Consider the following 27,971-nt stretch of genomic DNA (forward strand, 5'->3'; position numbering starts at 1 on the left):
GTGGCATAATTTAAGAGTGAACTTTCATACCAAATCTGGTGCAAATCTGATTACAGTTATGGAAAATTATCTGTACAGAAAGACCTATTTTGTCATGCTTGCTATGGGAATAGCTTGTTGTGTATAACTCAATCATCATAGCTCAACACTAACGGAAGTTGCAAGGAAAAGCCAACACAATGTTAAGTTGAAATATTCTAAAAGAACAGTCACTGAGTAGCAAAAAGCACAAAATATTTTTCCAGATTCCAACATTCATAATTATCTAACTCCTGAGCCCACTAAACCGTTGTTGTCATCTGTTAATGTCAGTCACTTTAACATTGATCAGGGGTATATTTATGACTGCTCTATTAGAGTATTTTGTCTGAGATGTATGTTCTATTGGAGTATTTGAACAGGGCTCTGTATATAAATGAATGGGCTTTGATTATCAGTGGTGGTGGTTCAAGGGGTTGCAATGGTTTTAGCTAAACCCCCCTCTGAAAATAGTGCGTCTTAAATTTATTTACGATTTGTCGTGTGGGTGATAAAATCACCAAGAGTTATACACAGTGTATTATTAGGACCTTTTCTACTGGCAAAACGTCACACTTCTGCCTTTGAAATCACCATTACGGCATTGAAAAGCAGGTAGTAGTGACCTTTTCTTTTTTGGATCACCGCTGACCTCCTAGATGCTTATCTTTTACCATAATGGAATACAGAACTTCAACTGTTCAGTTGCTACATCCAAGATCATGGGACTTGTTTAATGTATGCATGTCATAAGCTAAAAAAACAGCACCTTGACATCCTCCTTGGACACGTATACATCAGTGGTCATTACACATTGTGAAGTAAAGTGGCTGGACATTTCAACTGCTAGTAAAACAGAATTTTTGTTGTCATCCCTATTGACTACATGCTAAATGCACTAATCAAGCTAAAGAACAGCTAGTCTCTACAAAGATGTTGTTCGCTAGCCATAGTAATCATATACAGAGATAACTAGGCCTGCATCAAATATATTGCCAGCATGTATGAAAAGCACAATACACTAGAGTGCTATGCCAAGCATATTAGGTGGATATTTCAAATTATAGAGCTTAATACCATGAAAAACAGATCACTACTTCCTAATAGATCACTTTGTAGTGAAATACTCTAATAGAGCATTCACTGATTAAGATATAAGTAAAAATTTTGGGAAATTCCTCAAAGCAATTTGGGCAAAAGTTTGAGCACATTTCACTATCCTATACACTTCAATAATACACATACACTATTTTTTACTTCTTCTTTAGCGTAATTGTGTGTCTTGTGCCATTTTTGACTATTAATGTGTTCTTACAAAATTATGATCATGCATGGATAAAAGGGAATACATACAATTAATACTTACAACTCTACAGAATTCCAGCAACAAAGAATTTTAACTGTGTAGCTTTATTACGTTACTGTATAGGCTAGGGCTACCATCACACTTATTGATACCTACACAAAACTGAATTATAAATATAACATAATCAACACCACACTGTCATTAACCCATAGTAGTAGGTTGCAGTCGGTACTATATGAGCACCATGATCAACAAAACCTAGATCAATGTAAGCAATATCATAACAAAATCAATATCAACACAATCAACATAATACACAGATCAATATAAGTGATATAGTGGTAGTCCAATATAATAATTATTTGATATACATTATAGCAGTAGTAGTCAATGGATTAGTGTGGTCATGTAAGTGATGTAGCCGGCTGTGTAGGCGTATCATGTCCGTTTAGTGCCCCTCCCACCTGATGATAGTGGCTTTCGTTTACTGGTACTAGGTGCACTAAAATATAAAGATATAATTATTATGAATTAGTGAGTGGGTATTACAATACACGATATATACTGGTGTTGTATCAGCTATACTGTGCTCCCTCGGTTATCTGACCCCCTTGGGACCAAGATGTGTTCAGATAATCAAAGCCCATTCTTTTTTATATACAGAGTCCAGTTCAAATACCCAAGTGTTCAGATAATCGAGGGAGCACTATAATACCAAATCAGGACACAGTGAAATCAAAGAAATAAAAGTAGTGAAACGAGGGAGGTCACCTACACCTGAAGATATACCAGTGGACAGTGTTGGGAGTAACGCGCTACTTATGTAACGCGTTACATAATATTATTACTTTTGTGGTAACTTAAGTAATATAACGAAATACGCTATAAAAAAACAGGTAATATAACTCAAGTTACTTTACTAGCAAATGTAACGCGTTACCTAAGTAATATAGTCAGTGTAATGAGTCTAATATTACGTAATATTATTACTACAAGTAACGAAGTTACTAATCTCATAAGTAATCCACTGAGTAACGCCTAGCCACAACAAAGTAATGAAGCCTACTGAATGAAGCTTCTTCACCAGCTTCTTACTTATAACCAAGATTTGCACATTGTCCAACAACGCCATCATGGCACGTGATAAGGTGGTAGTTTCACACGTGATAGCTTAAAGCTGTGGACACAAAGTAATGTAATATGTAATATTATTATAGTTACTTTATTTTATGGGTAATATGTAACTGTAACTAAATAGTTCAGTTGCAAGTAATATGTAATATGTAACTAGTTACTTTTACAAAGTAACTTGCCCAACACTGCTAGTGGACATCACATGAATAGCAGGGATTGAATGTCCTTCAGTGTAGGCAATTTGAACCCATACATATGTAGCCTGTTCCCAGCATTACAAATCAAGAACACAATGAGAAGGACCTCTGTAATAAATCCAGTCACAACGAAACTCCAGTTACATATGTAGGGAAGCCATCGCAGGGCCTGTTTTGGAAATGATCTGACAAATTGGTTGAACATACTCAATAGTACTGTACAAAATCTTTCAAAGACATTGGTCAGTAACGGTACATCTGACCATGATTTCAGGCTCTGCATACCCTGAATTGACACCTTGCACTGCCAAGCAAAGTTATTGTACTTTGGGTGAAAAGATCAAAGTGAAAAGTGTACTTTTGTTTCCATATTGTACACCTGGCTGCACACTTCAAAGCTGGCAGGGTGCTGTATTTGTTTCAACTGTGCTGTATTTGCCCAAGTGTGCTGTATTTGCCCAAGTGTGCTGTATTTTCCCTTTGATCCCAATACAGCACTGTTGAAACAGTAAACAAGTTGACCAAAGTATGACCAATGCCAGACACATTATTGCATTCCTTTCACCAAACCACTGCAATGTTATGAAGCCATTCAACAATTATGACATATAAAACACATAGAACACCTAAATACAAGTGGGCGAATTACCCTGAAAGCCATTCTTAGCAAATGCAGTTAGGGAAGGAACAGAGCACATGGCATTATCAACACTACAAAATGACTCCTGTCCACGTTGTAAAGCCAGTTGGAACACAATAAAAGTTAATTCGCTTCCAGTTGCCTTTGTGGTATCGTTCCCAGCACCACACCATGGCTTCTATAATGCACTCTCACCAGCTAAACACGATAGCAAGCCCCCCTTTTACAAAGTTACAGACTTACTCATGGGCATTAACCTAGGCCTCAACTGAGAAAGAAGCAGTTGGCCACTTCCTGTCGTTCTTGGCAGCTCAAATTCGCCGTACTGAGCTAGCTAGCTTCATCACACTGGTGCAGGCGAGTATGAATGAACTTACGCAGATAGGCACTGACCTCCTGCTACTTGGCGTCTCCCCCACTCTTCGCAGCCACTACTTTAGTACAATAAACCAGTTAAAGCACCACCACTGCTCGTGCAATATGGAAAAATAGCACTCGGGCACGGTCTCGAATCTAATACAGCACTCGGCTTCGCCTTGTGCTGTATTAGTCTCTCGCCCACAACCTCGTGGTATTTTTTTCCATATTGCAGTGCTTTAACTAGTATATAAATAGGACACAAAGGAGGACACAGGTAAGTCCATAAAGCATGTAATACATACTGTGGCATGCCAAAAGATACCTGTTGGGCTGAAGTGTCGAACAGTGATAAAATCAAATACATAGCCTTAGTTATGCTTGGCATCAGAAAATTCCACTGAATATAAAATTTTCAGCAAATCTATTGGAAGCGTTTCACTGTACTAAAGGCATTAGTTATACAGTGCCTAACCAATACTGCCAAGCCACCATGAAGATATTGAAAGGTGGTTTCTGGTAAATATTTTTTGTATGAAAAAGTGAAACTTCCATTATCCTCAATACACAGCACTACCATATTGTATGAGAACTACTTTATGATAAAAATCAAAGGGGATTTCCTAACATAACTGTTCTGTACATCTTATAGCTTTGTATCTATACCTTCTAGTAGAGACTTTGTCATCCTTGGGTTTAGTTTTCCTCAATTCTGATGGAGAACTTCTAGGAGAAGATGTTAAACCTTTTGTATCAAGTGATGGTTGGGACTTTGTCTCTGATGGAACTGGTGTCTTGGTTCCTCTAGTAGAACCTACACAATGTATATAAGATGTACAACAATACCATATAGGGGTGTCAGAATAAAAGTGATAAGGTTTAGTCCAGGCAATTTTAAGTGTTTAGACAAATGAAATGAGGCCATACACTTTAATACAAAGTACAGTTGAAATACTCTAATAGAACATACACTTGTACTCAAAATACTCCAACAGTAAAGAAATTTCCAATTTTGGATAAACGAGGGTACAGATAAACAATGCTCAGATAACTGATGAGTGTCTACCATATTATCACACCACAACATCCACACTTGACAATTAATAACAAAATTACTAGGCACAATTATTTACAGTACACTACTACAAAGTACAAACCATGAAACGTTTCCCTCTTCTGTAATCCAGGACTACCTGACACAGGTGTGACAATCTTTGGTATAGTAACAGCCTTCTTGATCACAGCAGGACTAGTACCACCACTGCCACTGGACCCTCCAGCACTAGTAGAGGGGCCGGTGGTACTAGGTGATGGCAGGGTGGAGGTGAGGGAGTTGGATAGACCACTAGCTGGTGGAGACATTGCTCGTCTGGTAGAGGTTGGAGTAGTGTTTGCCGATGAAGTCGTCCTCAATGGAGCTGTGTATAGATAGTACATTTCAATGTAAATGTGATCCTCTATTGTATAGTACCAGGAGCTCATCGAGTCCGTAGGACGAGGGAGCATGTAACTCCGTAAACGGCGAAATTCAAACATGGCGTCGCAATTTATTAATAGTAATTTAAACAGTAACCGTATAAGGATAAACACATACCGCGCATGCTCGCTAAATCCATTACTACTGGCACAATACTGTAGTCTTCTTGCTCCAGCAGTGAGCGATGAAACTCGATTCCTTCAGTATTTACTGCAGATACTCTGTGCTGCCGCCATGGACTGATAGCCGGCCCACTTACATTACACGGTAAGCAAGAATGTTTCCTAACAGTCTCCAAAACATCTTGTCACTATTTCACTCCGTTAGTTAAGCCCTTTCCTCGATGTTTCCTTCCTTGCCATCTCTTTCACGAATTAATCCAGGCGCTGCATATTTGTGGCATGATTATTACGTAATTCTTTACCCTACGATACAACTTTTACTATATAAGGAATATACTATGTTAAGATATGTCCGCCATGTTTGAATTTTGCTGTTTACGTTGTGAGTATGCGGAGTTACATGCTCCCTCGTCCTACGGACTCGATGAGCTCCTGATAGTACATATACAGAAATCTCTATGGTACATAAATTTCACAGTTAATAAAGCTACCATGAAATTTTACCATGTGAAATTTTATGAGTGTTACACATGTAGTGAAGAAATGACCACAACATCTAGTCTGATATTAAAGTAGGTGTGGCTCACAAAAGAAGCTAGCCTACTGAAACGCTAGACTATCCCTTACACAGAGACTACCACTACTGTGCTACTTAGTTCAGACGAGCTTTAGCAATCTGTAAGACATGTGTAAGACTCTCCGTAGCCATGTGGTAGAGTATTAAAGTCATTGAATTTTGCAGCAGCGGCCTGTGACTGTTAAGTGAAATTTAAAAAGTACAAATCCTGGGCAAAAACATGAAAATCCTGACTAAATGCATAACTGTAAAATATAAATACCACAAACATTTTTGGATATATGGTGTTTCAGTTGAGGTCTTACTAAATATACATTGTAGTACCAATTGAGCCTTATTAACCAAAAACCTTTTGTGGGATTAAGAATCAGTCAGTGGCCGTACCAATGATATACAGTAAACTTTAGCACTGTATGATATCAACCAGCAGGGAAACAAGATAGTCTGGCTAAAGAAGTACCCCCTTACTTTTCCACAGAATTAAAATTTCCTTTTTCATAATGCGTGATCAGGTTACATGTAACCTGCAGGAGGACCATCCGGGTATCTCTCTAAAGTTCCACGGTGACCCCAATATAGAGCTGGGCAGTATTTCAATATATTGGTAATATTGTGATATTGAACTACACAATATATTGTATAGAGGTAAATTATAGAGCCACAATATTACCATCTAGACAATATAATCGCCAATATCGCCTATATCACCTAATTAAATCTGGCTAGTGGTTGTGTTTCTTGCACTTGCTATATACCTACGGGAAAGGCAATTCAATTATGGGCAAATTCCAGCTGTTGTCTGGTACCATTTCACATTCTATGATATAATATGATGCAATGATGTGTTATGTAATGTTACTAGTCTCGCTGCTTGACAAATTTAATTATACTCAATATTTAATCATATCATGAATATAAGCTTGTCAATATATCGAATAGCATTATTTTCAGTAACGTCCAGGACTACGGCCCAATACCGCTAAGCAATACAAGGACAATTAAGCATTTGCTTCCCCAGATAACATCAGGTACCCATTAAAGTTACAGCTGAGTGAGCTGCTTTCCCAGTCAGCATCAAGTCCCCAATATACAGCTGGCTAGACTGGAGCAACGCGAGTGAAGTTTCTTGTTCAAGAAAACTACAATACCAAACCAGGCATCTATCTTGGAACCTTTCAATTACTAGGCCGATGCTCTAGCTACTTATGCAGTTTCACACAAGCAAACTTGACATAGTATGTACTCATTGAGCTAAAAACATTTAATAACTCATTGATGCAATTACACATGATCTTGAAATTTGGCTCATTTGTACATAGTACTGCTTGACCTCCTAAAATCTTTTCATTTAAATGTCTGACATAATATTTGAAACCAAACTTTTTTTTTTGCCATACATTGCCTATATGGAAGCCATAAAACTGCAGTGTCCATTACAGCCCTTTCCCGAACTTGTAATGGAGCCATGTCTTTTATTGACTCCTTTGCTGTCACCATTAATCATCTGGTTGGCTGAAATGTATACTCTCTTGAGAAAAAATCCACTTTTAATTTTTAGCTGTTTTTCAGGATCCAGCTCAACTTATATATGTGACCGTCTCAGCAAAAACCCGACTTGTTCGCACAATTAAAAAAAAGTTTTTTATTCACTCAGCATTATTGGCAGTGTCCACGGAATGGATCACCAAAGTTTCAGCCTTCTGTGGTGTGTAGTTTTGAAATTATAGCACTAGACAGTAGGTAGATAATCGATTTGTACAACGACTATACTGAAAATAAACTACAGGTGCTTACATTCGCAGTCTTAACTTCCGTTTGAATTAGTCTACAACATTGCAATTTGGCTTAAAATGTTCACCATGGATCAGCACATCAACCAAGGTATAGTATTAGCCCTGTAGATACTTGCGCATATGGATATGAAGGCGGTTTGGTAGAAGAAACAACGTCGATCTTATTACGTTTACCGCATCATAAACAAACGCACGTGACACACATACTGTTGAAGTTACAGAAACAAAACAAAGATTTTCAAACTCTCCATGAGCAGGCGAATAAGATGGTATATAGTTTTAATCAATTTGAGTCTTCCTTCTTTAAATACTGGCCCGATAAAAACTTGTGTATTTTTCTTTGTAGCATGCGTAATTTTACGAAATATTTTTAAATTTCGTTTTTCTCAATAAGCATGCCTGTGCGAACAAGTCGGGTTTTTGCTGAGACGGTCACATATACTAGGCATATTAAAAATAAGAAATAGGGATCGTTGAAAAGCCATGAAACAAGAAAGGATCGCTGGGGTGGTAATGTAAACCACAAATCCCTATTTTGACTCTAAATAAATGCTCCATTTGAGTATAAAGAGTCAAAATAGGGATTTGTGGTTTACATTACCACCCCAGTGATCCCTTCTTGTTTTGTGGCTTTTCTATTTCTTATTTTAAATTTTAATTTTTAATATGTCTAGTTTGTGTAATTTTTTCCAAATCCATTTATGGATTATAAGTTAATTGACACATTAGTATAGTAAGCTAACAGAGATTCCTCAGTTTAAAAGGTTAACTCATTAGATATGTTAATGCAATATTAATTTTGTAATCTATGATAAGGACTGTATTTTCATCCTGATTTGTACACACACAAAATATAAGGCAGGATATATTAATTCCTAGTCAACTCAGTGTTTCAGTAATCATCGTCATACTTTGTGCCATTGCTGAAAACACAAGCTAGCTACCTGTCAGAAGAATTACTGATTGTGCACCTATCATACAGGAGACTTGAAGAACAAGAAGATGTCTTAGGTGTTTATTCTAACAGAAGGACAAGAATGAAGCTCTATGATACAAGATATAAGAATGCTAACTGTTAGTGTTTTAATTCCAGTAGAGTCCTATTTTTTTTTTCAAAAGAGAAGATAAATTTTCATGTGTTATAACGATGTATACATCAAGCACGTGCATTATAGGTGTAGAGTTGTCTAGCAGAATAGGTAGTGAAGAGATAGCTATACATTGTAGCTGTAGTGCTATTATTGTAGCTATGACACTTTACAACACCTTTGTGTAAATGCACATATGAACAAGGCTGCATGCAGCAGTAACCATGTGAGTTGGTGTTAATCAAGCTAAATAGGAGGAGATGGCTAGACTTGGCCGAAAAGTCTTCCTATGCAGGTGTCTGCATGTACAAATCACAATGTCACTACTAGTGGCCAGTCTTACATGATTACCAGGGATTTGGCAGTCATACCCATGCAAGACTACTTTAAACTGGCATATTGAGTTCCAATTGCCAGGACTTAGACTGGGCTCTAGCCCTGGAAAGCCTAGGTGTAGCCTGCTAGCAGCAGTGCATCATAAAGTGGAACACCATAGGTATAGTCAGCAAAGTCTGGTTAGCATGTGGTCATAAATGTTTGCAACTGTCAATGTCACTAGCTGATCAGAGAATGTGTTAGAGTAAGCACACAGTAGCCAGTTACAATGACATAAGCACAGTAGCACACAATCCTCCCATATAAGACTGTCAGGCTTCACACTCTGTAAGTTGTTTATGACATGGATACCATATGGGAGGGTAGTTGATGATATGTGGTTAGACCACAAAACATTCTTAAATGGTAGGGTTGTAATAAACACCCCACCCAACCTTTTTTGTTGTGAAAAGCAGCCATGATATCAGCGCTACCATTTACTTCCACCTATAATGGACAAACAAAGCACTCACTGTGATGGCTAGGAAGAACAAACTGGATACCTTAATTGATTTTGTTAATTGTTATTAACAAAATTAAGTTAATTTCTTGAATTGACTTAATTTTGCTAATAAAATCTATTTAACATTGCACAATTCTCCCCACTGCTGCCCTTATTTTAAAAAATAAAGAGTTCTTTTATCGAATGTGGCTCTCGCTACGCATCTTTGGCTGGTACTGAATTTTTGTATTCTGAATCCACAAATTGATAATTTAAATTAGCAATTTATGGATTCAATGAATACAAAATGGACAATCAAAGATTATCCATTTTGTATTCTGATTTAATAAATTAGCCAAATTTAGTTTAATTTAATAATTAAACTAAATTTGGGTAACTGACTTGAAAAATGTATTTCAATCATGCACACTTGAACGGCTTCTCATTGCGAAGACTGGAAGCTCACTAGAGACCCTATCATGGCAATCTTGTAAGGTGAAAGAGTGCTGCACAACCTCAATCTGCCATCTATTAACGTTATAAAGACTATAGGGTCATTCCATACCAAATCAACCAAAAAAAATCCGGACCCCTTCGGATTTTCGTGAAATTTGGTATAGACATGGACTCTACTAAGAAACTTTCTCACACCAAAATTTGGCCAATTCTATTGATCTCCCTTTAAGATATGACCGCTCAAAGTTTATTAGAAAATATTACAGCAGCTTATACAGGTTTAATAAAATGGCCATAACTTTGTCAGTGATTTCCACAGAACCTTTCTGTTTAGAGTTTTGGAATGCTTATTAAATTCTCTTTCCAGTGGTATATAATTCATTATAATTACTCAAAGGAAAAGGTCAAACCACAAAAATGTGACTTTTTCCTTTGGTCTTAATTATTTCAAAAACGGATATTTTAATTGCTTTTATTTTTTGTTGAAATATTCTTCTAATAGCTTTCTTTCATGGCGGTAAGTTAGAAGTTGGGATGACAAGTAGATCATGAGTTATGGCTACATACATAATTCTTATTGATGTTTACATGCTACAGGGAGTATAACTATGAACACTACTATAACAATACAAACCTTTTAAATTCAATTGTAGTATGGAATGATTGGAATCTCATCGGAATGTGGTCAAGTTATATGACACATACAGTTGGAAGCATAGTACACAGGTATAATCACGAGATTAAACAGAAGTATTAATACTCTCCATTGCTGAAGTACCCATTTTATGGCAATTTTGATAACTGGTGAAAATACCGTCAAAAGTCCATAGCTAATAGAGATTTTGTACCATATATTGGGAAGGTTTGGTACCCCGACTAAGTTTGGTGAAGAAAATATTTCGACAAAATTGTGAAACTTCATAATAGGAGGGTTTTAAAGTAACCAAATTTGCCGAACAATTTCTCCGCTAAGCTTTTCTGTTATTATTTTGTATAGTGCTTGTCTGACATGCATAGGCTAGGCATAGTAACCGGGGGAGGGGGGTGGGAGGAAAAGGGGAGCTAGAGCCCCCTAATGATTTTCTATGTTTATTGTGCAAAAAGATCGAAGACTCTAATAGAATAGTCAGTTGTTGTTTTAGAGCAGTCATTGTATCAAATTGCCCTCAGAATTGATATCAGAAGGCAAAATTTTCCTGTGGGGGCATGCTCCCAGGCCCCCCTAGAGGGGTTGTGTTCGCATGTTTATACTGTCCTTTACAACCACCTGGAAAAGAGCCCCCCCATCGAAAAATATTCAGCTACGCCTATGACATGTATAATTTCTTTTGCGGGATCTGTTTGTAATGTTTTTTGATGTAATAACTATACTTCATAAAGTCACAAGGAAAACTCCAGATGGGGAACAACACAGACTATAGCATTGCCTTGTCGTCAGAGATACTATAGCAATTTAGGTGGTAGAGTACAGACTGTCTGTGGGATCAAGACCTCTATATATTTACTCTGTATATCGACATGAATTTTCAAAAATGTATTGCACCAGTAACACTTAGAAGCTGTACCACTGGAAAACTTCATATATGGACATCAACATAGACAAAGCATTATTGCATATTTCAAAACCAAAAGATAAACTTGTAAAAGAATATTTTCTTTGTCTGAAATTTGAGTATCAGTGGGTTATATTTATTGCTGGACATATGTACAGTAGTTCACCTTCAGACACTGTATTCTGATCAGTCTTTATTGACTGTAAAACACCAGTGATGGTACTATATATGTCCAGCAATGAATGGAATCCATGCTCTGATATACTGGAATACTTAACAACAAATCCTACCGTTTCACTGTGTTGCTTTTCATGAACTAATGAATGAAATTTAGACCACTTACCTTAGATTATCATATTTTTATATATATTTACTGAAAAGAAGTTGGATCTCTATGCAAGTATGTAGTTTTTGATGTGTATTTAGCTTTTCACATAACTGCTTGCATAACTTATTCTAAAGCGGTAATCAAAATGCCCTGTAACTTTTTTTTTGCTGTACCAGTGGTGAACACTAAATGTTGTAAGTGTACTGTAGGATAACTTAAACTGTCACTGACTTGATGCATTTTTCATGAAAAATCAGGAGCTGTAGGTGCACCTCATACTCAATTTGCAAAAATTCAAGAAATTGGTTTATGTACATTATCAGTGTCCAATTGTGTGTAACTACTCCAAATTTCATGGTCATACCACATTCTATTACTGAGTTACAAAATTTTAAACACATTACCAGATTTTGGAACAGTACACTAATCCCCTCTGAAGTTTTCTTTGCACTGGCACTTTCTTGTGATTTTATGAAATGTAGCTGTTATGTCAAAAAAAACTTTGCATACAGATCTTACAAAACAAATTATACATGTAAAAGACGCTATACGAGAAGTTTGGCATGGGAGTTGTTTGGCAAAGAAATGAAAACTAAAACCCTTTTCCTTACCAAACTTACAGTACCATAAGATAATTTACCACCAAACCTCCCCAATATAATTATGGTATACAACCTCTATTATGGACGATATTTGCACCAGTTGTCATAACTGCATGATATATGTAACATGGGTATAATATTGGTGTGCCTCAGCAATGGAGAGTGTTAATACTTCTGTTTAATGTTGTGATTATACCTGTGTACTATGCCTCCAACTGTATGTGTCATACAACTTGACCACATTCCGACGAGATTCCAATCATTCCATACTACAATTGAATTTAAAAGGTTTGTATTGTTATAGTAGTGTTCATAGTTATACCCCCTGTAGCATGTAAACATCAATAAGAATTATGTATGTAGCCATAACTCATGATCTACTTGTCATCCCAACTTCTAACTTACCGCCATGAAAGAAAGCTATTAGAAGAATATTTCAACAAAAAATAAAAGCAATTAAAATATCCGTTTTTGAAATAATTAAGATCAAAGGAAAAAGTCACTTTTTTGTGGTTAGACCTTTTCCTTTGAGTAATTATAATGAATTATATACCACTGGAAAGAGAATTTAATAAGCATTCCAAAACTCTAAACAGAAAGGTTCTGTGGAAATCACTGACAAAGTTATGGCCATTTTATTAAACCTCTGTAAGCTGCTGTAATATTTTCTAATAAACTTTGAGCGGTCATATCTTAAAGGGAGATCAATAGAATTGGCTAAATTTTGGTGTGAGAAAGTTTCTTAGTAGAGTCCATGTCTATGCCAAATTTCATGAAAATCCGAAGGGGTCTGGATTTTTTTTGGTTGATTTGGCATGGAATGACCCTATAGTAGAACAATACACATCCCTGAGCACACAAGATCCCGTAATTTTGTTCTTCTACGGCTTCTTCCGTCAGGCAATGGCAAAGAAGAATTAGAAATTTATCGAGGTGGAGGCCGGTTAGTGGTCTGTGGAGTATGGGTTAATAATTAATGGGTCATGGACACGCGGAAAGACTCTGAGTAAGGCTGTGTAGTTTTTTATCGCGAAAAAATGGAAGCCTTGAGCTGTACACGAGTGAAACAAAATAATAATATTATGAATAATAATATGAACCAATTCGCATAAAATTTGCAATTTTTGAATGCTTCCAAAATTTCGTCTAGATCATTTTACTACTATGTCACCATTTGTCTGAGTTCAGTGTTTGATAATAAGCCTTCTGAATGTTGTTTTATGCTCGAGTCCACTTTCTAAGGCTGGTGTTAGGTGACTGCTCTATTAGGATTTTCAAAATTCCACTGCGATCCGTATTATGAACCCACTATCGTGGTTCGTGATACTATACTACACTCACACCACACATAATAGACCAGCTAGTATACCTGATGTAGTAGACACAATTGGTGAGCCAGGTAGTGAATGGTTAGAAGGTTTCCTATTAAATGCTGGGCTGGTCTTGATCGGCTTCACTGTACAAGTGATAACATACATATACACTTATTGCACATAGCCTCATATAAGGTAGTCCTATAAACAATGTCATTATATACAATAAATAGCTAGAACAAGCCGACAAGGTTTCTATAACACTTAGAGAGACCCAAGCCCACATCATCTGAAGTACTCTAAATACCATAGAAACCAATGTTGGCTCATTCTTAAAAAAGGAAGCGGAAAACTGACTGCTAGTATTGACATTCATCCCTCAAGTTTATTGTGTGTTACAGCATGACACAGGTGTAACAATGACTAGATCAACACTAATGATGCCTGCCTTGTGCAGAAAGTAAGCTGACAGTAAGGGCATTTCATGAATGTAGTGAACAAGACCACAAGGCTAATAACCCCACCACAGGTTTCCATTGTATTTAGTAATCTCAAACATCAAAAGAAACACTGAATAAAATGTTCAAACTATGATATTTAATTGAACAATGCACACTCTATTAGAGATTATAGAACTTTGCGTGGGCAAGATCAAAGGAAAAAGTGTACTTTAAATTTCACAAAGTACACTCTCAGCCAGCCAACAGTACTTCATGACCACAAAGAGTGCTTTATTCGTTCAATAAAGCACTCTTTGCGGTGCAATAAAGCACAGTTGCCTACATGCCTTAGTGCAGGCTAATAGCCTGCGGGGCTCATGCCAGTACGACTAATCACCCACGCCGGTGAAGGCTGATAGCCTCGCCACGTTGAGTGATCAATCACCCCCAGCCAATACAAATTCTACCACTGGATTGCTTTATAGATGTACCTAAATACTTCGATGATGGGTTGGAGAAGGTAACATTGCTGTTACGTTTGTTAATGTAAACGGACAAGTCCTGGAGATATCACAGAAATATTTCGCCATGTGACTCACAATAGAATCGATTGTGGGTTGATCATTTAGAGCATTTGCCTTGCTCATGCTATACGTATGAAAAATAAAGCACTCGGTGCTTGGCCTCGATGCTAATAAAACACTCAGCTTTGCCTTGCGTTTTATTAGCAGCTCGGCTGTGCACCTCGTACTTTATTTTTCATATAGCACTCGAGGCAATGCTTTAACATATACATGCAGGACCCACTGAGCAAAAATCTGACTTGTATGCATTTTCCTCGAATTTTATTCTTTAAGACTTTTTGCTGCCTAGAGAGAAAAACTGATGAGCTGTTATGTTAAAGTTTTAGCCTTATCTGGTAAGTGATAGACAACAAGAAAAGCAAAACAATTGATTTGCACAGTGTGCATATGAGAAAAATTATTGGCATTTATTCAATCGATCATAAGTCTCAGGTTCAATGGGCTACAGAGTTGGGACTTGTGTTATTACAAACTGAGGCATAGTTTTTGGAGCAAGAAGGTTTTTCAAGCTCTTAGAAACAGAGATGATAAAGATACATTTTACAGCAACATAATCAAACACACGTAACTCGCGTTTGCTTTGTGGTGCAGAAGAGAAAAAAAGATATTCTTACTCACCATGAAGAGGCAAGTTCATTGGCATATTATATATATTTTAGTTTTCCTTCACTGTTTACTGAAGTGATTAAAACATGCGTAAAATTATTTATGTAGCATACGTCTATTACCCAATGTATTTCAATGGCATTTACCTCAAAAACAGAATTACACAACCAAGTCAAGTTTTTGTTCAGCAGGTAACATATTGCATCATTAACAAGTTTTAGGAAGTTTAAGTTCCATTAGGGATCATAGAAAGAATTAGAGAAATAAGGGAGATCACCTACACATGCAGATATACTAGTGAACACCAATCCCTACTTCAGCCTATACCCATGACCAACGACTGACTTAGGGATTAAATGTCCACTAGTATATCTGCAGGTGTAGGCAACCTCCCTGTGTTTCCCTAATTCTTTCTGTGATCCCTAATCGAACATAATAATAGTGCTTGTTTACTGTTATGGCTGGTGAACCCACGCATACCGCACCAGAAGAAAGGATGGTACCAGAATTAACGTTTCATCTGAATAAAACTATCAATTACTAACTTGAGTGAAGTAGCCATTACTCTTCACCTTCAACTATGCTCAGCCCAGTACACAGTGCTACAAATGAAGAACAGTTAGAGAAGTGCTTCTGCAGTCAATCCAATCTCCATGGATAATTTTCGTTTATAAGTGTAGGGAAACTATCGAGCTACTGTGAATCAACACCTAGGACTGTCAGCAAAAACAAATGGGACACAAAGGAGGACAAAGGTACGTAATTAAGTCCATAATGCATGCATTGTACGTACTGTGGTATGCCAAATGGCACCTCTCGGGATGAAGTGACATTGAACAGTGAAACAATTAAGCCCGCATCCTTAGCCACGCTTATGTGAAGGCATTATTAGTCATGCAGTGAGTTAGTCAGTAGACAATTCCACTTCAACTACTAAATTTTTAAAACTTCTGTAGCAACATTTAGGAAGTGTTTCAGGTTATACTGAAGGCACTTTTGGGCTTAATGATACCTAACCAATATTGTCAAGGCACCATGAAGGTAATGTGAGGCTGGGGATATTTCTGGCCAGAAAAGCTCAAACCTTCATGATCCCATAATACACACATACACAAACTTACTCAAGACACTTACATGTGAAACGTTTGGTAGGAGGATTTTTCTGCTTGTCCTTACTAGTGGCAGATTGTTTACCCTTCGATGAGTTATCTGGTTCCTTTGCTTCTTGTTCCTCCTATAACACAGAATCTAGTATCAGTACCATATACATGTGTGTGTATGTTGTGCGTGTGTGTTGTGTGTCTGTGTGTGCCAGAGTTCTGCCCACACTGGTCAACAGTGGTTCAAAGCGACCAGTACCTCTAAAAACCGACTAGTACCTTCTTAAATCCGACCAGTACAGTTCATACATATATCACTGATACACATACAATATACCCTAATATAACACACAGCATATCAGTTCATGTTAACTTTAGGCCACCACTCAGGAACTTCTGGGCAAAACCCTGGTGTGTGTCTGTGTGTGTGTACGTGCGCATGTATGTGTATGTGTGCGTGTGTGTACAATGTGGAGTTTGAAGTATACAACGGATGCCACTCTGGGATATCTCAGGGGAAAAAATCGTTAGCAACATCTATAAATATGTACGAAGTCATGTTTCAGGCCTGGTTCTATGCATACAATCTAAAGGACTACACTACAGCACATCTTTACACAACACTTACTGCTAAGAGTAATAATTTCTCCTCTTGTTCTTTCTTCTGATCCAAAAGATCCTCCTCCATAAATGTTGTCTTACGTGATAACTACAATAATACACAATGACATATGATACACTGTAAATAGACTGAGCCTGTCATAACAAGGAATAGAACATCAATTATCAATGGCCACATATGATAATATTATACAATGAACAAAACTTTCTTGTCAGTTATCTGGTAGGAACATGTCCACAATAACCATCATCAAATAAAATATCCACCACTACGGATTCTTACACAAGTTAAAGACCCACAATTCTGTCCACCACTATTCTATACCACAGCACATCCCTAAATCAGATGAAGTAGTGCACACAGTGGCAATACAGCAAAATTAAAAAGCCTTCAGACAAACCCCCAGATGTGTGTGCGTTTGCACGCGCGCGTGTGAGTGCGTACATGTGTGTGGTCACTGTGGTGTTTGAGTGAAGCAACACAATATTCAAATTGTAATAAAACAATCTCATTACCCTTCATTGTTTCAGTTCAGCATAACTTCTTTATTACCGGTAACATTATAGGAGAAATGTACACAAATTGTTTACATAACATGTACACAACACTATTATACACACTAACAGTTTCAACAGCCACTTCAATCCTGTTCAACTCGGGCAGTGTTAGTCGTACAGTATGAGACACATCAGTGTCATGTTCCAGAGAGTAGAGTTTCCTGACAGTTTGGTCAAGTTGTTGTAGCAGCACTCTGTCTGATGGTAACTTCAGTGATCTCTTAACATTAGGCAGTAGATAACTAACAGATAATCTCACATTGGGTACTGGATCCTGTAGAAACATGTAGTGTTGAGTTATAATTATTTCACAGCAATCGTAGAATGTCTTCGTCATTGACACGAGTTCTACATACAACTGCTAGTTTAGTATGACTGGCTTATATCCAAGTGAATTTGATGTCTACTGGGCAATAACTACCGTACGGTTCCAAACTCCAGTAAATTCTTTGAAGTATGGCTTCATTGGGATACAGTGCAACGTATTTCTTCAGTACAGTAAGTAAATGTCTACCCAATGATTATTTACAGTTCTACCATATTGTTACAGTTACTAAATATTACTACAAAACCTGGTGTACTTACTATTATTATTAGATACTACAACTTACCCCAGCTAGTTCTAGTAGTGATTCACAAAAGTGTTGTTTGAAGAAGCTCTTGGAGAATAGCTCCAATACAAACTTACAGATGTCCACATACAACAATCTCAACTTGTGTTTATTGGAGTGAGCACACTCTACAAGAATAACATAGTCATGAATGATAAACATCATATAGTGATGTGTGATACATAAAGTGTTCCCCCCATTATATGAACTCATTGGGCTCTGGGTGAGTTCAGATAATCCAAAAGTACAGATAATAGAAGCCCATTCATTTGTATACACAACTCTGTTCAAATACTCTAATAGAACAGTCACTTCCACCATAGATAATGTATGCGTTCCTAATGGATTGGGAACACCTGTTAAATTATTTTACTATCCTAGTATGGTGCGCCAATACATTAGGAAATGTACTGAGTGGCTGTTTGGCTTTCTCTGGCTTGTTTGAAGGCCAACTTGAAGGTGTGGATATTCCTATTACGTAGTTTATTGTGTTGTGTACTGATCAAGAACACAGCGTGTCTGTGGACATTGGGAGAAACATTGTTAGCGACAGGTGACAATGGCAGGTATGCACCAGCTAATGTTTCAGTAGCAGTACTATTAGCCAACTTCTCGTCACCGCATTTACACAACCAAAGAAAAGTGTGATACATTTTATGCTACAGTACTGCTCAGCTTGAGCTAAAGAATTGTACAAAGTAGTACATGGTTTTTGAAGTTTTATCGAAACAGTGGAAATATACAGCAAAGCAGTGAATATCTAGCTAGCCTGCCTGCTACAAGTGGTGTAAACAGCAGCAAAGAAACAATGCTGCACTTTCTATTTTTTCAGGAAATTTGCACAACAGTTTTGAAACACCATATTTCACCTGAATTATTTCTTATGCTGTTGTTTACTACTCTCCGGCATCCCTACCCAGTCCAGCCTCCAATTAGTGTAGGTGGTAACTAACCCAGCTGTAAACAACAAACACTAATTTGCTGGTTACAAGAACAGCGAAATCTTCCACCTGTCGAGGCCATAAAGTTTACCCGCAACAGCGTAATGAGGATGGCTTGTGATGTCACTATGTAAATAATACAGGCATTTCCAATCCATATGACATACATTATCTGTGCTTCCACAGTTCGGATAACAGAAAGTAAACGATGGCCAGATAATAAAGGGACTATTGTATTATACTCTGGCTGTAATGCAATATTGATATGCTCATGTATCTATCTTTTGATTGTGCAATGATGGAAACATGAAGATCTGCAATTTAACAGTGTAGCTTAGTTGTATACCAGCTTCCTGAGCTAGTTAGACAATGGTGTAGTGGAGTAATAGCTGGTAATAAACCATGAAAACTTATTGGCCAACCACGCATTTAATAACCACGCATTTAATATAAACTTCTGTATTTTGCACTATAACACAATAGCTGGGTTGTTTACCACTTTCCTGTTCTCCTTTAATTGTTTGATTGCAGTGGAGTATAGCTGATGCTTGGATATGAAAACATATTTATTAGCAGCCGTGAATGTTTAATTAGTTTTAGAAAAATGTACCACATCATGTAACCTATTGGTGACTACACAGCTGATAGATACAGATAAGCTCTTGATCTGTGCTCGTGTAATATAATTATATTTATTTGCAAATGACAGGAACTGGTGGTCAACCCTGAGATGATTATGGTAATGACTATATTTAAGCTTCACTGCTAGTTTCCTTCCACCAAAGCTTCCTTCTATATATACGGTATGTACATATGAACACACACACACGCACGCACGCACGCACGCACGCACGCACGCACGCACGCACGCACGCACGCACACACACACACAACAACAACAAACCTTCAATGATCCGATGACACAGCTCTTCTCTCTGTTCTTGTTTACGATTGTTTCTGATGATCATACACAATGTCTGTGAGGCTGCGTGTTTCACTGGCAGAACACACTACACAATGAAGAGTATTAACTGTCATGTACAGTAGGATCCACCTTAAAATCAGGTCACTGTACGACATGTGTACACTAATACAAATGGGAGCATGGACAAGTGTCCTGATTATCAAGATGTTCTGATTTCAGAGGTATAATTGTGTGTACAAAACAGATAAGTGTCAAAATATCAAGGTGTCGTTATTAGTGAGGTTCCCAGATATCAGAGTGTTATGTCATCTGGAAGAAGTCCATTGCTGTACAAACATATATACATATGTACATTTATATACATCACAGAATCAAGACGCCCACATATCTAAACTTCAGAATGCTAGTGATGACAAAACACTGTACTATACTTGTCCATCTAGTACCACACAGTACAGAGGTAAACTTACAGTACAGAGGTAAACTTACACTAGAGCAAACATATCTGAATAGGAGAGGTACAAATTTGGAGTAGATCTGGTCTGAGGTCAAACAGTGTACTAGACAACTAAACTGTTTCAACAAGTCACTGTGTAGCCTCCACTTGCAGTTGTTCTTAGCACAAGTCTGCTCCATAGCTAATAGTCCTGGTATGAACTCTGTGAGACCTGGGGCCTGTAAGGAAATGTGATACTTGTGATAATGAGTGTATGTTTACCAATGACAGTGGAACCTGAATAATGTGGACACCTTTTGTTGTGTCTTTGAGTGTCCACATTAACAGGTTCAAGTGGAATATGGACCAACCAATAGTGTCCTGAATATCAAGGTGACCAGGCTAGTGAGACTTCAACTATGGATTACTTCTATGCTCATGTACACACTACACACACTACGCTACACACACAACACACACACACGTACGCACACACACACTACACACAAACACACACTACACACAAACACACACTATGCTACACACACGCGCACTATACACAAACACACACACACTACACACACACACGCACTATACACAAACACACACACTACACACACACACATTACAAGCATACACACTCTACACACACACACACACATACGCACACGCAAACACACACACGCACACATTGCGCGCACGCACACACTGCATGCACGAACGAACACACACACGCACACTGCACGCATGCACGCACACACACACTACACACACCTTTGTAGTTACAGACAAATTGGCTGCATTAGCAAACTCAAGCATAGCTTGTGGAAGATGTTCAATCAGTCCTTCTAGGGTAGTCAGTGACTTATCCTTCATCAACTTGATATAAAGTGAAGCAATCTTCATAGCATCACAACGGAGAATTGCAGCTACCTACAATGAGACAGACAATATAACAAGTGTTACAGTCCCGTAGGTAACATCCCTAACACTCCTACCAACAACACGAAAAATGTTACTTAACCTTTTTGACTACCTCAAAATAGTGACCATGTTATATAATGTAAACATTGCTACTACAGGACAGTGTATTTTTTAAGAATGCATTTTTTTCCAGATGCAGGAATTGGTACATTCTTGTACAACACAGCGAAAAACTTAGTCTTAACATGATATTATTAAAGATGGTGTACAAATTACTATGTACGTATGAGTCTATTTGTAAATGTTAAGTGATCAAGCGTACCTCATGTATACCATGAGCTATTGATTGTCGAACACTAAGATTATCATCTGCTGCAAGTTTGTTAAGAATTCCCAATAAATCACGTGAAAATTTTTCTTTCCCATGAAACATCACCATAGCCTGTCAAGGAAAAGAAAAATGTCTACACACATAATAAATATTATTGCAACACACATGTTTTGTATGAACATGTTAGTACATAACTTACAGGTATGTTATAGGCACAGTAATGTCTCAGTTCAGACTCCATGTCATCATTAGTTGGTGATAATGATACACATGACACCTACACAATACACACATACAAACAGAAGGTAAAACACATAATATTAACCACGATGTATGTAGTACGTCAGTCCAATGTAAACTTGGAAGATCATGTGCGTTGTATATGTTCTGATGGAAAAATTTAATAGCGAATCGAACATAACTTGTTGTAAGATGATAGGAGCAACCACTATCGAGCTATGGATCATTTTATAAAATGTTTGCATGTTTCCTTACCGAAAAGTTACTAACATGGATGGCTAGTTTTAGCCTCACCGTTTAGCGTTAGGGTAAAACCCTAGGTATCATTTTAAATCTTTGTTTCATCACAAGTAGAATGATATAAATTACGTAGCAATAGAACAGGTTCTTCAATAGTTACAGTTCTTTGTGCAAGGCATGCGTATTAAGGTTAAATCCAGTTTTCTGGATTTAGCGGGTTTAAGGGTTAAAGTGTGAAAGTATCCCTTAATACAAACTGACCTGGAATATCAGGACACCTTGATCATCAGGACAATTGGACACTTTTGATCAGTAAATCCACAATCGAAATTAAAACATGCGGTTAGAATTTGAAACACGGGGACGTGACTTGCTGGTGTTCATTTACAGTGTTCATTTAACATCCTCCTAGTAGCCCAGTGAACAGACTTTAATAAATGCATTATTGCAGGCTGTAAGAAGTTATCCCACCTAGTGTTGCCATGCTTACCAATACCGTACACACATTTCTCAAGGTTAAAGTAAGTGTCAAGATTAAGTAGGTGACCTCAAGTGTCCACATTAACAAGTTCAAGTGTAAAATGGACACCTTTGCAGTAGGTCCTGATTATCAAGGTGTCCTGATTATCAAGGTGTCCTGATTATCAAGGTGTCCTGATTTTCCAAGTTAGTTTAATAGCGCCTTGCTTGTCTACATCGAAAATGACTGTTCAATTAGAGTATTTGGATATATTCTATTAAAGTATTTAAACGAAATGAAATGGTCTTCTAACAATACACTAATCTGAACACTGCTATTGTCTGCTGGAGGTTATCTACACCTAATTCAATCACAGCTATGGAGATTAAATGATAGCTGATGACCTCGTTGCTTTTTTTTATTTCTATAATCCTACTCAAATATAAAATTTCTCTTGTTTACTTTTTCTAACAACTGGTGAACCAACATATACCACATCAAAGGAGCTAGCAAGACATATAATAAAAATCAATTACATGACTTAATGCACACCCCAAAATATTGTTATTGGAAGTATTGTGTCCATCTGATTTGTTCTGCCCGTTGTAGGGTATTACAATCAATCCAGTCACTACAGAAACGTGTTTCCCAACCATCAATTACTGAGAACTGAAGTGGCTATTTTACTTTGATCTCAAGTATGTTTTACCCATTACAAATGAAGACAAATGAAGAACAGTACGAGAAGCATCACCACTGGTCACTACGGAAATTACGGACAATTTTTGTGATAGCCAGCTGCACAGAATCCATTTTGCATACCACAAATCCACATCTACACAGTAGTGGAGAAAGAAATGGGACACAAAGGAGGACAAAGGTAAGTCCATGATACAAGCACTGTAGCTGCTGTGGCTAACAAAAAAACACATCTCAGGCCGAAGCAATGTCAAACAATGAAGAAATTAATAATGTAGCATTAACCATAGTTGAGTTAAGGCATCAGTTAAATATTCAGTCAGTAGGAAATTCAATAAATATCCATAGAAACTCACTCTGAAGGCTGTTATTAGATTATGTATAATCAATACTACCAAGCTGGAATTATGAAGATGTGAGGTTGTTGAAAACTCAAACCTCCTTGATCCCTACCACCAGGAGCTCATAAACTACTACTATTACACACTACTAAGATATTGTATGATTACACTAAACAATATTATAGTCACTTACAGGAGTTGATGTAGCTAGTGCAGTAGATTCCTTATTATCAGATAAAGTAGCATTAACAGTTTTACAATAGAAGTGTATAAACCATAACTTCTCATTATCATCAAGGTGACCTGTAACAATGGACACATGTGTTGAATTGGTGAAAACTAAACTGTATTTCATGACCTTGTTAAAACATAATAAAGAGGTCTTATTGAGGTGCTAAGGGTTTGTAGGACATGACTAAAACATAGCACACACTGGAAAGCAGACTTGTAAATGGACTGGCCTAAAGCCACAGTATAGCAAACCAAAAACCTATCAACAAACATCTTACACAAACCATGTTCTAATATACATTTAGTTAGAGGTGTACTGATATGGATTTTTGGCATGTACCGATATCCGATATTGATGCCACCAAAAGAAGCCGATAACTGATAGTCGATCCGATATTTGCATTACAGTTTTAAGCAAGCAAAAGTGTACATTTACCTACCCTACAACAACATGTACATGTATTCATTGCTATACTCTGCCTATGGTGGTAGCTTGTGTTTCTATTGTGCAATCCAGACAATTAGGACCCACAAACATTTTTATGTATACTCCCATGAAGCTTTAAACAGATATTTCTACATTACTCCACATTCTAATGGCTTGTGAGAAAGCTGGTACAGCAAGTTTCCTTGGTTATCTGTGACCCTTCTTTTTATTACAAGGTACTCTTTATGTGTAAAGACTGTAATAAGCTTTGCAACAACAAACACTAGAATCTTGTGTATTTATATGGCTTCTCGTAGCATAGCATAGCGCTTATTGCAGAATGAACAATAAGCCACTGGCACTAAAGAGCCACATGAATAACATAGAAAACCAATGCATAATCCGTTTATGTACAAACTATTACTAGTGTATAAATATCGGTAGCGATGTTGGTTCTCTTCCTGTTCTGAAAAATAACCATATCAGTGGCTGATATTTTAGCTGATCTGATTATCGGTACACCTCTACATTTAGTTATATGTGTATGTCTAGTGTACACAGAGCTAAAATGAATGTGTGTGGGCACCATCAAACCTAAAGGTAACCAGTGGTAAAGAGAACAAAGAGCCCCCAAGTACATACTGTTATCTAATCACAACAATTATTATAGGTAATTCACCTAGTAATCTATACCACTTCATTATATCCCATATATGGTAATGTTATTGTATCATGTGGTTAACGCAATTATTAACTTAAAATTTCACACATTCATACAGTACACAGTTAAGGATGGTCAAAATGTACTGAGTGCTACTATGTACAGTAAATGTCATCATCTGAAGTCCATTTCATATGACAGTTCCGTAAAACTGTACTGAAAATGGCTCCATTATTTTTGACTTCTTGTTGCTGCACTACACACACACGCACAATGCCATAACACACATTCTACAACTGAGACACACACACAGACACACATAGTAATAACAAAGGGGTTACTGATTAGTATTAATTGCAAGTTATTTCAGTTGACACAACTTAATAGCACCTCAAAGACACACTAGCTTTCATGCTTAACTTCAAACTATCAACACATAAGGTGATTAATGGCTGTTTAAAGCTACTTAATCTAACAAAAATCTGTTACATAATTATGATAGATGTGATTATTATAACCAACTGATATGGCCTTGGGGCCTGAGAGAATAAACAACATTTTCACTACCAACAAGTATTGTCTGGTAAAATCTTTCCACGAACCACAGGCAGTAGCCTACTACACATTCAGGTATTTTGTGGATGTACACATGAATGCATACACACAGCTACAAGTCACATACACAATACAGGCACGCACACTATACCTTTCAGTAGATCACAGATTCTGCCGATTTGAAAAGCTACAGCTTTAAAACAATCATCTTGATTGGTGAAGGACTGATCAAAGAACTTGTGAAACAATGGAACAATAGTATCCTTAATGTAATCTGTGTTGAGAGTACAATAATAACAAAACCTCTGACAGTGCTACACATGTACATTCACACAGGTATATACAGTATGTCAAAGCAGCACTATAAATTTTTGATAATATGGGCGTCCAAAAACGTCTGCGAATATTTTAGAAACAGTCTTTAAAAAAGGTTTTAAGAAAGTAATTAAAGACTACTTGTTGAAAAACCTTAAAAGAAAGTTGATAAGAAGGTACGCTAAAATAACTTTAATTCACGAGAAACTTTGGTTCAAGAGCTGTGATTTGTTCTGTAAGTCGTAATTTCACAACTACAATCTGGAAATTCCTTACACAGTACCCCTATGAACCTGTCAACAATATATGTGTGTTTCGGCCCATTCGCACTGCTCACTTTCGAGATGTTAACGCTACACCCCATAATTTAACCGGGATTGGTCATGGGGAGTTTGTTCCATTACATCCTTAACTTAAATTTTGAGAAGGCTCAGCCCCACTCTAGCCACCATCATAATATGTTACACTATTCACTTACTTTTATCAAAGAAGTCTAGTAGATCTACCATGGTCTCTAGTGATGCTATCCTAACTGAGCTCTCCTCGTCTCGGGATAGTTCAATCAGCTCATGAAGGATACATGACTTGGACAAACTGAAACTACAACAACAAATAAAACATGTGATATACATGTGCCACTGATGGTATATTCCACGTGTAGACAAAAAGTACCGTATTGCCTCGAATTATACCTGGTCTCGTATAAACGCCTGTTCCCGTTTAGTCGCCGGGAATATACAGCATCATAACAAATAAACGCCTGGGTCTCAGAATAAATGCTGGGTCTCAAATAAACATCTAGTGCAGTCATTATATTTAGCAATTCCGGGTAGTGTTATAAACTATGAAGTGAAGAACGTTTTATAGAATTCATTTTCAGCTTGAATCTGTGAAATATGCTGAGGGAAACATCAAGGAGAGTCCAGGAGAGTACAACACCAAGGTGTGAAGTGGACTCGTGAACGCTGATCAGGTATATAAACACCGGTCTCATATAGTCACCAGGGTAAAAAGTTTCTTGAAAGAAATAAATGCCCGGGCTGTATTTCAAGACAATACAGTAAGTAATAAGGAAAACTATTACACACTTACCCTAAGCTCCTTGCTATAGGGTCTAATTGATGACACATACAAGATCGTACTTCAAAGTCAACATCTTGACATAGTGAAGTAGCCAATGGTAACAGGTCCTGTTTGATCCTGTGATAAGTGAGTAGAGGAGACACGAGTAAATGACATACACACATACCCACGTACTCTAATGGACATACACAAAGACAGACTCACTCACCAATAAACATCAACCTTCTTTGATGCACAGACTTGTCCTATAATCCTACAACTTGCTAATCGTGAAGCAACGGTTTGTGATAGTTGTCCTTTAGCCAGTGCTATACTGACCACCTGATGGGTAAGTTATATTGTAATACAAAATTACACATTTAGCATAATACAACATTTTTACGGTGTAAAGGTTGAGCGGTAAGGTCAAAATCATAACCAATGTTTACACAGTAGATGTAAATGTTTCTATTTTACCGGTGCTTCATTCAGTTGGGAACGGTGACAAAATGCTACTGAAACAGTGCAAAATGCGAAAGGAATGCTACACAAACTACTAAGAATCATTGCCTGTACTTTGGTAGTTAGCTTTACTTTATGTACACTTATGATATAACCATTTTCTGTCTTACAGGTCAACTAGAAAGACGTCTTCACGAGTCTAGGAATGTAACTTGCATCTTTTTACCAACTGTTCAGTATAACAATCCTACATGTGATACTACACACACTACACACAAGGACACACTCACATCGCCCTTGATAATCTCCTTAGTAAGACAACTGATAGACTCTAACAGTACCATCATCCAGATCTTGTTGATGGCTACAGTATTTACATACAATAATTGCACACATGGCATATTATAGCATTCCAATCCCATG

General features: G+C 37.3%; 1 protein-coding gene across 2 annotated transcripts in view; it reads right to left on the reverse strand.

Moving 5' to 3' along the window:
* Positions 1-1,587: 1,587 nt before the first annotated feature.
* The window catches only part of LOC136247634 (serine/threonine-protein phosphatase 4 regulatory subunit 4-like), a 28,772-nt gene continuing 2,388 nt past the window's right edge, over positions 1,588-27,971 (reverse strand). The window contains exons 5-23 of one of the 2 annotated variants that reach the window (XM_066039405.1): positions 27,839-27,912; positions 27,316-27,428; positions 27,117-27,224; positions 26,503-26,624; positions 25,861-25,983; positions 24,029-24,138; positions 22,055-22,132; positions 21,847-21,966; positions 21,375-21,533; positions 20,654-20,839; positions 20,144-20,249; positions 18,299-18,426; positions 17,755-17,961; positions 17,137-17,217; positions 16,543-16,642; positions 13,835-13,921; positions 4,810-5,070; positions 4,319-4,466; positions 1,588-1,826 (exon numbers count right to left, since the gene is read on the reverse strand). In XM_066039405.1, the coding sequence (XP_065895477.1) occupies positions 1,763-1,826; positions 4,319-4,466; positions 4,810-5,070; positions 13,835-13,921; positions 16,543-16,642; positions 17,137-17,217; positions 17,755-17,961; positions 18,299-18,426; positions 20,144-20,249; positions 20,654-20,839; positions 21,375-21,533; positions 21,847-21,966; positions 22,055-22,132; positions 24,029-24,138; positions 25,861-25,983; positions 26,503-26,624; positions 27,117-27,224; positions 27,316-27,428; positions 27,839-27,912 (2,375 nt within the window). In that variant the 3' untranslated portion in view covers positions 1,588-1,762. The remainder of the gene's footprint in view (positions 1,827-4,318; positions 4,467-4,809; positions 5,071-13,834; positions 13,922-16,542; positions 16,643-17,136; positions 17,218-17,754; positions 17,962-18,298; positions 18,427-20,143; positions 20,250-20,653; positions 20,840-21,374; positions 21,534-21,846; positions 21,967-22,054; positions 22,133-24,028; positions 24,139-25,860; positions 25,984-26,502; positions 26,625-27,116; positions 27,225-27,315; positions 27,429-27,838; positions 27,913-27,971) is intronic. The other variant, XM_066039406.1, reaches the window with a different exon arrangement.

The sequence above is a fragment of the Dysidea avara genome, chromosome 2 (genome assembly GCF_963678975.1).
Source record: "Dysidea avara chromosome 2, odDysAvar1.4, whole genome shotgun sequence".
Lineage (NCBI taxonomy): Eukaryota > Metazoa > Porifera > Demospongiae > Dictyoceratida > Dysideidae > Dysidea > Dysidea avara.